Source organism: Battus philenor, unplaced genomic scaffold (genome assembly GCF_028537555.1).
Source record: "Battus philenor isolate CCGP_79_NKW_IND1 unplaced genomic scaffold, ilBatPhil1.0.hap1 SCAF_2, whole genome shotgun sequence".
NCBI classification, from domain to species: domain Eukaryota; kingdom Metazoa; phylum Arthropoda; class Insecta; order Lepidoptera; family Papilionidae; genus Battus; species Battus philenor.
In genome coordinates, this window is record NW_027181682.1 from 4,225,821 (window position 1) to 4,241,341 (window position 15,521).

The 15,521-nt window shown below is 34.5% G+C and overlaps 1 protein-coding gene across 1 annotated transcript in view; it reads left to right on the forward strand.

The window, feature by feature from the left end:
* sens-2 (senseless-2) overlaps positions 1-15,521 on the forward strand; it is a 78,019-nt gene that overhangs the window by 31,087 nt on the left and 31,411 nt on the right. Inside the window, exons 3-4 of the mRNA XM_068765388.1 lie at positions 10,029-10,677; positions 11,344-11,525. Of these exons, the coding sequence (XP_068621489.1) occupies positions 10,029-10,677; positions 11,344-11,525 (831 nt within the window). The remainder of the gene's footprint in view (positions 1-10,028; positions 10,678-11,343; positions 11,526-15,521) is intronic.

Consider the following 15,521-nt stretch of genomic DNA (forward strand, 5'->3'; position numbering starts at 1 on the left):
GCCCAAAAAAAGTAATTTAATTTTTTTCCAGTTAAAAATATATTTATTCAATTAAGCATTTACATTAATTTTTAAATTATTAATTAAAATATTATTTAAACATTAAAACTGCTACCACCGGCTTGGAATGACGATCTGCTGAGAAAGAGCCGGTCAGAAATTCAACAGTTGCTCTTTTAAAGTGAAATTTAACAATTTTCGATGTGTACATTATATTATCAACCATGTTAGTTTAAATGAGCGAATGAAACTGGATTTTTATACTTTAATTAAAAAATAATAAAAAACCTACAGATGGAATTTGTAAAGTTATTTTTCTGAACGAGGTAGTATTTTTATGTGGACCCAAAGTTTAAGAGTATTTTTGAAAATAGTTTATAAATCTCTGATAGGATGATCTATATAAAGAAAATGTCAGTCATAGACAATTATAACTCTTATTTTTGCTGCATTACTTTTGTTTCCTTAACCTTGTCTTTAACTGTTGTCAGTTAATAGTTCTTCATTTAACTTTTTCAAAGCTTAATATAATAAGCAATGATAATGATACCATATGTATATATAAACTAATATTTATTTTAATATCTAATATACTTATATGATGGTCTTAAATAAATTGCTAAGGTATTTGTAACGCAAAAACAGGAATGAATATAATATTATATATAAAAAAAAAAAAATTTATAGTGACCATAAGCAAGAAGAGAAGAATATCAGAAGAAAAACAGAAGAATCCAATTTGATAGCACCTAGAATTATGGAACCCCTACAAGTCATCTTTCAACATAAAGCTCTGACGGTTTCCATCGGGTCTTGATTTGAAAAGAGCCCACAACAAACTTAGACGGGATTTTTTTTTGTGGTCCTTTTTAGGGTATCCTTAATACTGAGAAACAATTGATTCCCAAACTCTATAAGGTTTTTTTTATAAGTTTTTGTTTTATTAACTACTTCAATTTATTACTACATAATTTATAGACATTACATAGAAGTGTATTGATCCGTACACAATTGCCCACAAAAGAATGACTAATTTTATAAAGTCTAGATAATGTATATGTTCGTATCTCTTTCTATAATTATTTGTCTTACTTTAAATCGTGTAATAATATTATCAACAAAAAATATACAATGAATTATTATCATAGGATTCATTCATCGTAAACATTTCGGTTAAGCCAACTGGTTATTCATACTTATAGATACAAACGGCAGTAGTCGGACGGAACTAAGGTGACCACAATGTTCAATCAATCAAAGGGCAACATTCGTGCACGCAAAGTCTAAGCGTCAATATTTGCACCGCGGTCACGATATCGCCCCTTTGGCCCATGTTTACCCGATTATTCACGTCTTTGTTTGGTCAAGTCCAGCCGAGCCACTCTATAACCTCGCTGTCTGTAGCTCGCGTGACGTCGCTTAGCCTCGGAGCAGTTCCTTATTGTCCCTCGTACTATTGTACACATTGCAAAGATATATTACGATGCGAAAAATTACATCGACTACATAAATCTACTAATTTCGTGCTCGTTATTATCAGATAAGTGAACGGATGGAATTAACTATTAAAATCGCAATCATTATAGCGCGCTATATAATCGTTTGCTTAATAAATAATAATAGCATAATGCGAAATGGGGCAACCAAACACCTGATAACATGTTAAATTCGACACTTGAAATCTTAACATGTAAATTTTAGCTATCAAGCTATCTGATAAATATGAAGGACCATAAGCGGTCAGGTATTACCACACAAGAGTAAAGCTTAATCCAATGTTACGAGAAGAAAACTCATTAAGGAATACAACTCATAAACTTGGCCGTAATCACAAATCTAGATGCACGTTAAAAAGCAATTATCAAAGCAGAATTTAATCTCAAAGGCACCGCGAGTGACATTTCGTCAATGTCTACAAGGCGACAAATTTAAAAATATACCACTTGTAAACTCGATGATGAGATTTTAAACTTTATTGCAACGTGATAAGGTTGTACACTTGTCGAGTGTAAACAATTTTGGGGTAAAAGTAAAATGGTTTACGACACAAACATGAAGCGTGCTATTGTTTCAGCAAATAATTCGTGGAAACATCGAGGAGAGAAATCGGGACGTACACAAAACCGTCGCCGGGGATTGTTTAGTCTACGTTCGTATCTATGGAAAGCACCATATGTACAGATAAGAAACAACCTACCACAGTTTAATTTCTTACGTAACACCATATTGTTAATTAATCATGTCTCAAAAGTAACATGAATAGATGGCCGGTGGAGCTTTGCGGTTCAGGAGTTGTGACCACGGAGCGGCAAGCGACGTTCATCTACAGGGCAGACGACATAATACTGCTAACTAATTACAATCTGTCCTTGCACACTTTGTATTGCCAGAAGTTATTGGACTGTCACATTCTGATACAAAAAATACAATTATGTAACACATTTCAGGGCGATCACTTTATACATCGTGATTGAAAATATGCCTACAGTCTTCAGCTTTTTGCAAACCTCACCACAATCACCTCTAAAGCTTTTACACCTATATCCTACCAGCATATATAATATAACTAGGAGAAAGACAGTGTTCTGTATACATTTTAAAAAGTGCTACTGAAACCGCTGTACTACGTCTTAGGAATGCTCAAGACGAGGGGAGTATTAGGCGCACCGTCCCCACCTCTCCGCGCTTTCCTAAGGCGCGGTACAGCGTTTTCGGCAGCATTATAGTAAACATCTAGAATTTACGAATGTATTTATTACGTGAAGATATAGATATAGATATCTTAATCTCATCGTAGGTCGTAAATTGTTATGTTACGTTGAAGTGGTTTATCCAAACTGCAGCGGGACTGTCCGCAATCGAAGCTGGGGCGTGGTCACCGTAATCCGCGTATATTGTCGGATTTCGAATACGATAACACGTGAAATCCTTCTGATCTGGCCGCTGTAAGCCCTGATTTATCATACTTATCTCAGAGATGTTCTGTCAGTGCTAAGACTGCTCGCTTGAGATGGATGTGACGTTTGACATAGACGTGCATCGTGAAAATTTATCAATGTATATAATGTTTTTATTGTGGCCTTTATTTGCAGAAATATTAGGCTACATTACATTTTATCTAACAATCGGATGGCACAGGCAACAATCGGAAATCGCTTTTCACGAAACTGATTAACAATTTGACAGTAGTATTAATTTTTCTCTCATATCTGATAAATGTTAATATCATGAACACTGTTGTAGTCATGTTATGACGGGATCCAAAAGATTTATTTAGAGAAAAGTAAAATTAAAATTATTATTTCACACAACCACAGAGCCAAACACAGAGACACACAGACTCTGTGTTTGGCACTAATCGGTGTAACATAACTCCTGAAGATGCCCCGTGGAGGGGTGAAACACGTGATGAGTAATTTTGCAGTGGCGGTTGTGTGATTCGCATTGTTTGCTGCATACGCATTTATCAGCGGGCTGGCGGGCGGTGCATTTTATTGCACGACTACCACTGCATGTGCGGAAGTGGCTAAATATTGGTACTTTTCTTATAAAAGAAAATTACACAACACTTCTGATTTTTAATTATTATTATCTGTTTTTATTCAAATAAAGAATGTTAATTAAATTCCTTGTTGAGTCTAAAGTCGACAAATGTTCAAATAAATCCGTACCGGCGTGATGATTTGTACAAAATATACATTTCGCTACCTAATGATATTGGAGATAAAAACAATATATCACCCGTGTGGCTTCCACGGCGAAACTTTAGGTAACTGTAAAGATAACACGATTAGCTTAATAACATGTTATTAACAGTTATCGAAAAACTAATCGCTTTCCGTAGACCTTCAAAATATAGTTCTGATTACTTTAATGCTCAGTAAAAATGGATTACAGATACGCACATATCAAAACGCGACGCATGCGTTGAAAGTAATGGACTTTAAAATTTCAAATTTAACGATCATAAAACTGAATTTGGAAGCGAGTAAGCGAAGCAACCAATCGCAGCGCTCAGATTCATGTGTTAGTGATAATGAAATCGCGGAATTAATTCGGACACGTTGTCGTCATTTACAATCCTAGATTTAGGTAATCCCTGCCGATAAAATGGATTATAACATTATAGAGAACGATAAAATATACTACAAGCGAATGATAACATTTGATTTATACTTATTATTTTATGATTCAACTTAATATTGAAATGTTTTTACATAACTTTAAATTTTAAAGTGTAAAATAAATATTGGTTGTCGTTGTATAAATACAATAATTTTAATAGAATAAAACACTATACGCTATGTTAAACTCTCTAAAAGAGAACTATAGTGGTCTCTTCTGGTATTAGTCGGTGTTGGTTTGTGACTGAACCGAAAAGAGCATCGTCGTTTCAGTTCTTCAACGATCACTGCAAGGCATAAGCTTCAAAAAAGATATATTATGAGTGAATATACTATAATCACCACGCTTTGTAGGCGGGTTGACGAACTCAGTGTGGTATTATGCGGTCCTTTACCGCTGTAACTATACATGTTTTGCCTGATACGTTCCTATGACGGTCATGGTATGGTACGTTACAATAAACACACTCTTTTATTTATGTCACAGTTGCTCATGTCCAGCTTCCAAGTAAGCCAAATATAATTCAATAATACATTTAATTCCAATCGTGTTAGATAAAATGTATAAATATGGAATATAATTTTTTTAAATATGGAATATAATTACAATCATCGATATGAATATAAGTTATCAAAATAAGGAATAAATTGAAAAATGCCATTAAAATTTTTACTGAATTATCTATATATGTATTTATATAAATGTAATAAATAATAATACTAGATACAATGTAATCCGCTTTTATCTATACCAGAAAAAACTGCTTTTGTGCGGACGATATAAAAGAATTTTTGGCGGAGATAAATTTATGCGCAGATCGTTTTGGGATAAATTCATACGTAACAAAATATTAAATCAAAGTAGCTAAAACAGTTTTTGATGAAAAACTATTTATTTTGCGTAAATATCAACGGCTTTAAGTCAAGAATATGTTTAGAAAGATTTACAACTATATTACCACGATACAACAATAAATATTGTTATTAAAATCCGATGATCCTCACATATTTAAAGCAACCAGGAAACTTTTTTTTATTTAATACATCAGTATTAAATATATTCTGTTACGGCTTTTTTATCTTTAGTTAATATAAGATATTAGCGACTCTGAGAGACTTTGTACTGTTGAAATTATTAGTCTCTCGCAATAAAAAAAGAAGAAGTTATTTACAACTTTATTCAATGACTTAGTGTTTTAATAACATATAACGATAATTAACATAGTAAATAATATTTCATACACTTCAATACTTTTGTAGTAATAATAAATTATGTTTCAGAATCTATTGATTCTATAGAATATTAGTGAGTTAGTAACAAAATTTACTTAAAGGATATATTAGTTATGGATAAGTATGTCATACATAATTTTAAAAAAGTCGTTTAAATATAAAAACTTACTTAAGATAAAAATGTTTTAATAGTCGTGGTTATTTTGACATACACTCTTTTGTATCTAGTGGTGATAGAAAGCACTTTCGTCCACATCACGCGCGACATAACATCACAGTTAAAATATCATTGCTACGTAGCCTGTTCCAAGCACTAGAAATCTTAATATTGCGCAGTCTGGAACCCTGGCGTTCGTAAACATGCTCTTTGAGCTGCAGTATCTAGGTTTTAGTGGTAATAACCTGATTATGTTTTATTTTAATGCTTATGTAAAGAATGTATTATTTTTGCCTACGTTTTAACTAAGGCCGCTTCCAGAAGTCTATTTCCAGCATTGGAATGTAAAATGGAAACAGCTAGGTTTGTTGTATTCGCTGTCGATTAAAAAAAAACTCGCCATAATGTAAAATTATTGCAATAAGTGGGTCGGCAGTACCCCTGGCGTTCGGTTTAATGAAATCGAAATTTGTCACGGTCCCCATATAGCGAAGGTTATTAAATATTTTATTGGAACCTCTAATCTTGATTAACGATTAACGCGTGACTTCTCATATTTTGTCTTATAATATGAGAGATAGATATAAATCGTGTATTTATTATTTATTTCCTCAACTTGATCGTTTTTTGTGCTTTTACTTTTTATTCTGCCAGTGTATAAATTAACATTAAGGTATATATAAAACTCCTGTCTGCTTTGAAAAATTCATCATCATGATTTCAGCCGCAGGATGTTCACTGCTGACTTACACCTCCCCCTTAGATGTCAAATAGACCTGGTCGAAACAGTCTTGCATCTAGCTTCTTTCAAATACCTTAATGAAACCATTTGTCCGTGTTCTTTTGCTCGTCTTACATCTGCACTTGTCGATCCTTGGTCTCCACTACAGAACCTTAAAGCTCCTATCAATTCTTCGCGCTATATTGCCTGCCTATCACCACCACAACATGCAAAACCCCTGGACTTTTTGTTCTTTATTTTTGTTCCTTTTTTTCCTGATATCTTGTAATTTTGATTCATTATAAAATTTTCTTAAATACCGAAGCTAAAACAAAAGTTCAAACATCACTGCGAATGAAACCGTAAAAGCTCACTTTTAATTTGTTAAAAGCACTCGAGGAAAAATAACAATCTGAATGCGTTTTGCAATTTACGTACCGCCGCGCCTTATACAATTAAAATTGCATTAGGCCCGCAAACAGGCGCATTTTAATGACGGTAATGCGTTGCCCGGATAGAAACTGCATCGGTATGCGCTTCTGTAATGTAATGAACTTTTGTATCAATCAACTTTGTCTGTCATATAAAGTGTTTGGAATACGTCAGACGATTATTGTTATTTGCATCTCAAAGTCGTTATTAGGGTTATTATTATAATTATTTTAGTCATAGGAACTACTGAACATAGGCTTACTCTTTACCAATAAGACCGGAAAAAAGAGGCTTGCGTCTTACGTCTTCCGACGAAGGTCGTCAACAGGGTTGCTTGTTCAATTATGGGCGAAATTTTGGGCGGACTGCTATAACTAACCTAGCTGTATGAAACTGCTGCTTTGTACGCTAAAGTTATGGATTCTTTAAGAGCAAAAACTGACAAGTATTACTAGGTGCAATAAGTATATAGAAAACTTATCTTAAAAAACATTGATTTACACAACGATAACATTAGAAATAAAGACAACTATCCATATAATTAGTAACTATTTTTTAGCGTTGCATTACCAAGAAACAGATAATGTTAAAAATCAAATCACATTTGACAAAAATAATGTTGTTTGGGCCAAAATACGTAGCCATTTGTTATGATATGATAATAAAAGTTTCATGTTTTATTTAACTTCGGCTCACGCATACACTGCTGCGACCGAATAATTTCTAATTACAGAACAAAACCTACAATAGACGCCGATAATACTAGTCTTTAAATTACAATCCGTCTCACTGAATGGGGTTGCTATACAATATTTCGCGGGGCCATGAATTCGAGCATACTGTTGGGGCGGAACAATGAATCTAAATAACCATTAATATGTAATAAATACTACGGGGTAATAAAACCGTTTCGCGGGGGGAACAAATAAACAAGTGAACAGACAGTGTTTACAGTGGAAGCGGGAGCGGGAGCGGATAGTATATCTCCTCCTCGTGTCGTATCAACTACTGATCGTGACCTTTATAGAAAATTTTGAGCGCAATATATTACACCATATATTGGTCTTCAGCAGCGTGTATTGCTTCGGCTACCGATCGACCTGATGGAACTCGTGCATGGGACTGCGGCCTCGTGGTCACCGACATTCCTAGTGGTCAGAAGTTTTTCTGGCTATGACGATGTTATGCATAAAGTGGAAAGGAGTATACAAAGGAGTGGATAAAGGCGGATTGGTATTCCGAGTACGCCACCGCTTTCGCCTATGCAATGGACAGTTACCAAATGTCCAGGACCAATGTCTAAAGTCATTGCGAGATTCGCGCGTTTTATTTCGCTCCCAAATTTCGGAGTGCGATTGGTTCCGCCAAACTCCGTCAGCTGCCGAGTTTCAGATGCGGGGGTTGCTCTTCATTAGCGCAACTTGTCTCGTCCCTAGATTGATGTTTGTTTTTGGACAGCGTGAGTTCGTGCCGATGGTTACCCGATGATGAAGCTATATCGATGGGGTACTGTGTAATCGTTGTGGATAAAACTCAACAGTATAAAGTAAAGTGCGTTTGTCAGGTCACAAAACCGTTTTCGATATTTGCTAAGAGGCCTATATAGCTTGATTGGTTATAGGTGTAAGCATAAAAAAAAAAAATGTTAATGTGAGATATACTTATTCAGGATAATTGTATGTAACTTTGGAGGGGTAAATAAAGAGCATATTTATCAGCAAAAAGCTTTAAAGCTTTTATATCTATTTCCAATCACCTTTTATAAAGTGATAACTGTAAAATATGTTATGTTAATTTTATTTTATTATTATCAAATGCGATAGACCAATAACTTTTGGCAGAACAAAGTTTGTATGCACAGATAATTAATTTTTATATGTAGTAGTAGTAGGAGTTTTAAAAACACTTATTTCTTACTATATTATAGTCTCGTTATTCTCTATTTTATAACCATTTATTTTTTGGAAAAGTACTCATTTAAAAAATTAATTGACAGTTAAAGATTATACACTCATCTCTTGAAAAGTTTTACACCTATAACTATTAACCATGTAGGTATGTAAGATTACATGTAAGTAAAGAAGATAAGATTTTAAATTACATGAATGAGAATAAATATGAAGAGTGAATGTAGGAATGAAGCTGAAAGCGGGCCAGTGATTAATAGCAATCAAAGTTTAGACGTAAGATAGCTAAGATGTTTCAAGTTGCGTATTAAGTTTGTTTTCATCTGTTTTTTTTTTAAACTATTTTATTGTTAACTGCAGTGTCAAGCGCTGAGCTCGAAACTGAGCGTTGAACATCGAAGCAATAGTCCCGTTTAGTCGCGCCCGCGGATTAGTGAATTGTAAAAAAGCGCTTGGGGTCGCCGGGACCGACGTGTTAATCATTGGGGTTGGGCCGCGAGGGTTCTAGATGAAAGTCAATTTGCTCCGGCGACATGATACGGCCCATTTCGCAGTCGCTACAAGTGTGGCACCTGCGCGCTTTCACTGCCCCGGGGGCGTTCGGCTGCCCTTTGTGTTCAGTCCGCAAACAATGGCCAAAACGTAAAGGGTTCCCGTCAAATACTTTCTGTGCGCTGTTTTTATTTTTATATTCAAATCATATGTTTTTGTTTATTTTAATCTAAAGGGGTATTCTTTCTTTGAACAGTGATAGCCCAGCGGTAATGACTGAGACTTGCGGTCGTATCGATTATGCTATAGCATAGATATCTCCATAGATATCTTTGGGGAAGCCTATGTTTTGCAGTGGGAGTCAATGGGCTGAAACGACAACGATTCTTCATTTTGAATTGTATAGTAACTGTCTTGCCGTCTACATGAAACTCTGTGAAAAAGAAAGTCATTTTTAAATTGTAGTATATTATAAAATTAAAAGCTATGTACACATGTGCATATGCTGCCCGTATTATTTAAATAACACCAAGTACCTTTCCACCCGGTGACTTCTAGGGAGAGGGGGCAATATTTTATTTTGGTACCGCATTAATGCAGTTCTTTAGTTTTTAACAATTAAATTAAAGATTATATTCGATTTAAATCATAACATTAGTTTATATTTAATTTCACACTTTATAGAATTATATAAACTTACTGCATACTACAAATTCGAGTTAATGGAAGAAACAGTACCGAAAATGTTAGACAAAAAAAAATCACGGAACACATTACGTTCCAGAACTATTTCAAACTCCCCGCTTTCCCTTACAAAATATCATATGATAATTTCGTCTACTCTTCTGTTATTAACTTATAATTTCTAGAAGTTAGTTTTTATAAGCGGTTATCTAAGCACAATCCATGAAAGGTAATTTTACTACGTGTGCATTAAATTAACGTATTTTCCTTTATTACAGAAGAAATAAAATTCGGAATCAACCGGCTTGTTGGCGATCGCAATGATGAGGAAGAGGACGAGGCATATAACAACGAAGCCATCAGACCAGAGAACATTTCTCCCAGCTCCCGCTGCGGTTCACCCTGCTGGGCACCATCTCCACAATCACCGAGATCGATCCGTTCTAGTTCACCGGAACTCGAAGTTGACTCCCCTCCTTCTTCACCAAGAAGACCACCTGATTCCTCACCTCCTTTGAAAAGGTCTGAGGCCTTCTCCGTCAGCGCTTTATTACGACCAGACGCACCTAGAGTTCAGCCTCAAAGGCCTTTTCTTTATCCACCTCTACCATTCGCGGAGTTCCTCCGAGATGCTGGTAGCTTGGGTCTACCAGGATGGGGTGGATATAGCAATTTGTATCTACACGCCGTACAAGCAGCGGGACCTGAGCTACTGCGACTCCGTGCGGCAGTGTTAGGTGCCCCGAGCCCACTGACCAGGCCTTTACCCATCGGTGATGTGTACTCGTGCGTGAAATGCGAGAAAATGTTCAGCACCCCACACGGATTGGAAGTCCACGCGCGAAGATCTCATAATGGAAAGAGACCATTCGCTTGTGAACTTTGCAGCAAGACATTTGGACACGAAATCAGTCTCAGTCAGCACAGGTTGGTATTACTGAATATGTTACAATAGATTAAAAAAGTATTTGATTTTTCCATTTTCATATAAATGAAATTACCGACTATTATTCCTGTATGATGATTTGTTATAAATTCAGAAGCTTTAAGCGGTTAATATATTTTTTGGATCAATTAATGTCTGGCACACTCTATTAAAAAATCAAGAATTTCAGAAATAATTAATAAGGTTATCTAAACCTAGCACGATAAAGCGTTTCCTGATGATAAAAATTCCTGCTATTAGTCTGTTATTTATATATATATATATATATATATATATATATATATATATATATATATATGCATATATTGTATAACCATTAACCTAAATTTGCTGAACAAAATTGGTCTAAGATGTTTTCAACAGTAGTAGGTTTCTCTAAATAGATGTTGTTCCAGGTCTGTTTAGGTGCCATCGCGGTATATATTTCTGCCGCTCGATAGTCTAAGTATAGTTTCATTTAGTAATAGTACCGAAAGCAGATATTCACCTAATAAAAATTCAAGTCTTAAGAATATACTCCAATGTTTTACGTAAATTATTCAGTTACAAAATTCTGGACGCTCAACTCGTCTCGACACATTATTAGTCCAAATAAAAGTTTCCGTATTTTGTTAAACAGGCCAGTTATAAATGAACACCCCTTTCAGGGCTGTGCACAGTGTAGAGAAGGTGTTCGAGTGTAAGCAATGCGGGAAGACCTTCAAACGCTCCAGCACTCTCTCCACGCATCTGCTGATCCACTCCGACACCAGGCCCTACCCCTGTCAGTACTGCGGCAAGAGGTTCCACCAGAAGTCCGACATGAAGAAGCACACCTACATACACACAGGTTAGTTTTTATACGAACATATATCCAACATGTCTAACTGGGTTACTGGTTTTGAAAGGTCATACAAATAATGATGGCGAAGCAATTTTAAAGCTATTTATACGAGGAGATCGATTTTTTGTTATTTTTATAGACTCTGTACTTCACTATCTTGGGACAGGACGTTTACATTATCTTTAATAATTCTTTTCACATAAATCTTTATCATTCTTTGGTCGTCATTTGACGTATAACTTTCCTCTTCTTTCGTTCTATAATTTTCTAGAATTCCTCTGCATGCTAATTTCCTTTCATGCATCGCCTATCTTCCTTCACCTCTCCTCAAATATCAAAGATTTCGTGATTACTATTAGTAATTATCACCATTTTAATTTTAATTTATCCTGTACTATTTTGTATTTTTATTTCTTATACTTATTTAATATAGGTTATCACAGATACTACTATTTTATACATATATTACATTTATATTTTTATATGACAAAATAGAGAGATATATATGTATGTTGCCTAAGGAACAGTAAGTTCTATGACATGTTTTAATGTTTTCGAAAATGGAAACAAGTCTGGAAAACATCGCAGCTATCATCATCATTATATTAGCCGATAGACGGCCACATGGCTTCTTCCAAAGTTCGTGGCGGTCACCGGTCTTGTACTTTCTACATCCAGCTACTTCCTGCCACATTGACTAAGTTGTCGGTGGATCCAAAGGGGGAGCTACCCACATTGCGTCTACTGGCTCGCAGTTGCTACTTTTTGACTTTATATATATAACAAAACCGTATTTAATTTACAGAGAAACGTAAGAAGTATATCTCTAACATCTTAACATAAGCATCAAGTCAAAATAAAGTAAAGGTTGTACAAAGTTACAACTCTGTCAAAACATCTTACCGCAGTCTCCCCTAGACACATAATTAATGTACATTAACACCTAAGAGTTAGTCGCTTGTTTTATAATGAGCGCTTAACGCGAGGTGCGACCGCTTTCCAAAAGTTTTCCAAAGCTTCTACTCCCTTGAAGCCTGGTTTACGAGCAATAAGAATGGTTAGTACATGGCTGAAATTTACAAAACTATTTTATACTAGATTTTAGTAGACTAGACTTTTATTAATTCCAGAATTACTTTTAAATTTACATATATCAGTAAAAAGGTCGTTAACATATTTTGTGTATCAAATACATTTTTAAATAGATAAAATAAATTTTCGCAATCATGATGTTATTTAACACCGATTTTAATAAAATATATAGGGTAGAAATTCGAGCTAGAATTGGTTAAAAATATGAATTGTATTCTTTATTTATTTAAGCTTAGCTATTTAAATTATTTTTTTACAACTACGGCTTATGTTATTTGAAAGGTACACTGTATTTTTATTTAAACAATAGGATAGTAACTATGACTTACATATTTATTTGTATTTAACATTTTGCATAGTTAATAATAATTTGTATATACTGTACATAAAAGGTCATAAATATTTAAAAAGATATAAATTATTGAAATGTTCACATACATGTAAAAATTAATTCGCGTTAATGCTTGCCAAACGTAACGACAGTGTGTAGTCAAGTCCCTTCATGAATATAAGATGTTGCGGCTTGTATCGTTGTCTCATTGACACTTAAGTTGGTGCAGATTCGTAAGGACCGCGTCTTAACCTTTTAACCCTTTTCAGCATTACTATATGATGTTTTGCGTCTTCGTTATTTGTGAAAAGGTTGTTGTGGTGGTTAAATTATTGCATTTACTGTAATTACAGGTTTTCTTGAAAATATTTCTAAGGATTTACTTCAATAGAATCCCCAAATACAGACAATAAATAGAGTCAGACAAACATTTGTAAAAATACGTTATAAAATCATGTAGATAAAACATTGTTTAATGTTTTAAAAATATTAAATATTGTTTTATTAAATAGTTTTCACTAAAGTACGCATTAAAGATAATAATTATGTTAAGCTTCAGTTTAAATAAAGCGAATTTCGCCGGAAATATGATTCACTATTTTAAACATTTATCTAGCAGGTTTTTCTTGATTAATAATACAAGCGTTGTTTGGTGTGGAATCTCTTTCGCCACTTCCGAAATAGTAATGTTAGCTTCAGGTGCTTTTGTATACGAAGCCTAAAAGCGCCGAAGCGAAGAATTTCGCTTATAATACGTCCATCAGTGGACGTCTTATAAGCGAAATTATGACGATGGACAGTATTCGTTGAAAGACAAAAATACACAAATTAAAAAATGTACTTTATTGTAACTATATTTATATTAGTAATTACTAAAACATAAGGCTTTAAATTTGTACAATATTTTCCTCCAATTTTCATGTTTCACGATCGCAGTTTGAGAGAATGGAAAATTTATTCATCTCTATTAAGTCGCCCACCTATAAATCAACCCACTGCGTCAGAAACATGTGCCCCAATAACTAACCCGACCCTTGGATTTATTGTCGCATTCGCACTTATCGTTAAATATCAATCTGTTTCATTCGCACTCACTGTTCCAAGGAGTGAAAACGGCGAATCTATGCCTGAATCACGGACGGAGGAGCCCCCACCCGCGTCTTAAATGAACTGGGGAGTGGAGTAGGTATCGCTATGCTCAAGAATGGCGAAAACGGTAGACAGAGGGATGAAATACCTTGATACATAACGACGATTCTAGAAAAATATCAACGTCATTACTGTAGACTGTTTTTGTAGACCTTTTCGATGTCATTTCTGGAAAGATTTTATTTAAAAAAAAAAAACAAGTTATTATAGTTTCCAATTGAAAAAAATATGTTCACAAATGTAATTTAAGCTTTCGGCATCGTAGCGTATTTCAACCTTGTTCAAATTGTCATAATTAATTAATTTAGACTCAAATAGTGTACGTACACATTTATTAAATTTGTGTTTAACTATAAAGAATAATTCCACACAGTGTGACATAGATCATGGTATATGCAAATAATATTTTGATATGATTGCTTAATCCTGACTTATGATGCTCGTGTAAGAAGGTGCATTAAGTATGAGCTTGGCTATGATTCTTTTGTTCCTTTTTAAAATATCGTTAAATAAAATGTACTTTAAAAATCTGGCAGTACCTATCTGTCGCTGCATCCATTAAAATCAGTATATGTCCACCCATTACCCGGCATTCGAGAGCGCCGCACCTGATCCCACCCCAAGCCCTACTCCGTCGTTTAAATTATTAAGGATATCAACTTCCAGAATAGTTGCTCGAACAGTATTTTAATCAGTGTCTCAACTTCTTGATTAATGCGCGCCTAGACAATTTATCGTCGAAATTTTATTTATAATTACTCCCGACTAAATTAAATACCGCGCTATTAGTCAACGTCAAGACGGTGGGACCGCGTACCGCGATTTGTCACCTCACCCGAACCGGTTTAATTCGACGCTAATTGAGCCGGGAAGTTCGTTGCGACCCGAACTTTGCCTCACCTGACTCTGGTATGGCAATTTTCAACTGTTACTACAACTAGTTTGGAAACAATTGTAATTAATACAAGACAACGTATTGAATTATTCATTTGTGGCCAATTACGTATTGTTACATCTTCTGTTATGTTCCCCTTTATCATTTATATGGAAATATTAATCAAATGGTTTGAATAATTAGAGTTTAGAAGATTAAAATGTCTACAAAGACAATGAATATTTAGTAATATACTATGTAAATATCAATTTTTAAAAAAGGGAGAATCGTTCGTAATATAAAACCTTGTGGTACTCCGCATCAATTACATTTTTCTGAAGTACCGTAGTATAATTTACGAAATTAAAAAAAATACATCCGAGGGGAAGTCGGCGAATAAAAATTCATTAAAATTTGAGAAAAAATTTCCTCGGACGTGCCCCTGTCTTTCGCAATGAATGTTTGATTCAACCAACGCTGTTTTTTAAGTATTTTTTGAAACTCTTTCTCTTCTTAATTAGTCAGAGAATAAACAAGTAGCACATTAGCTTTCTGA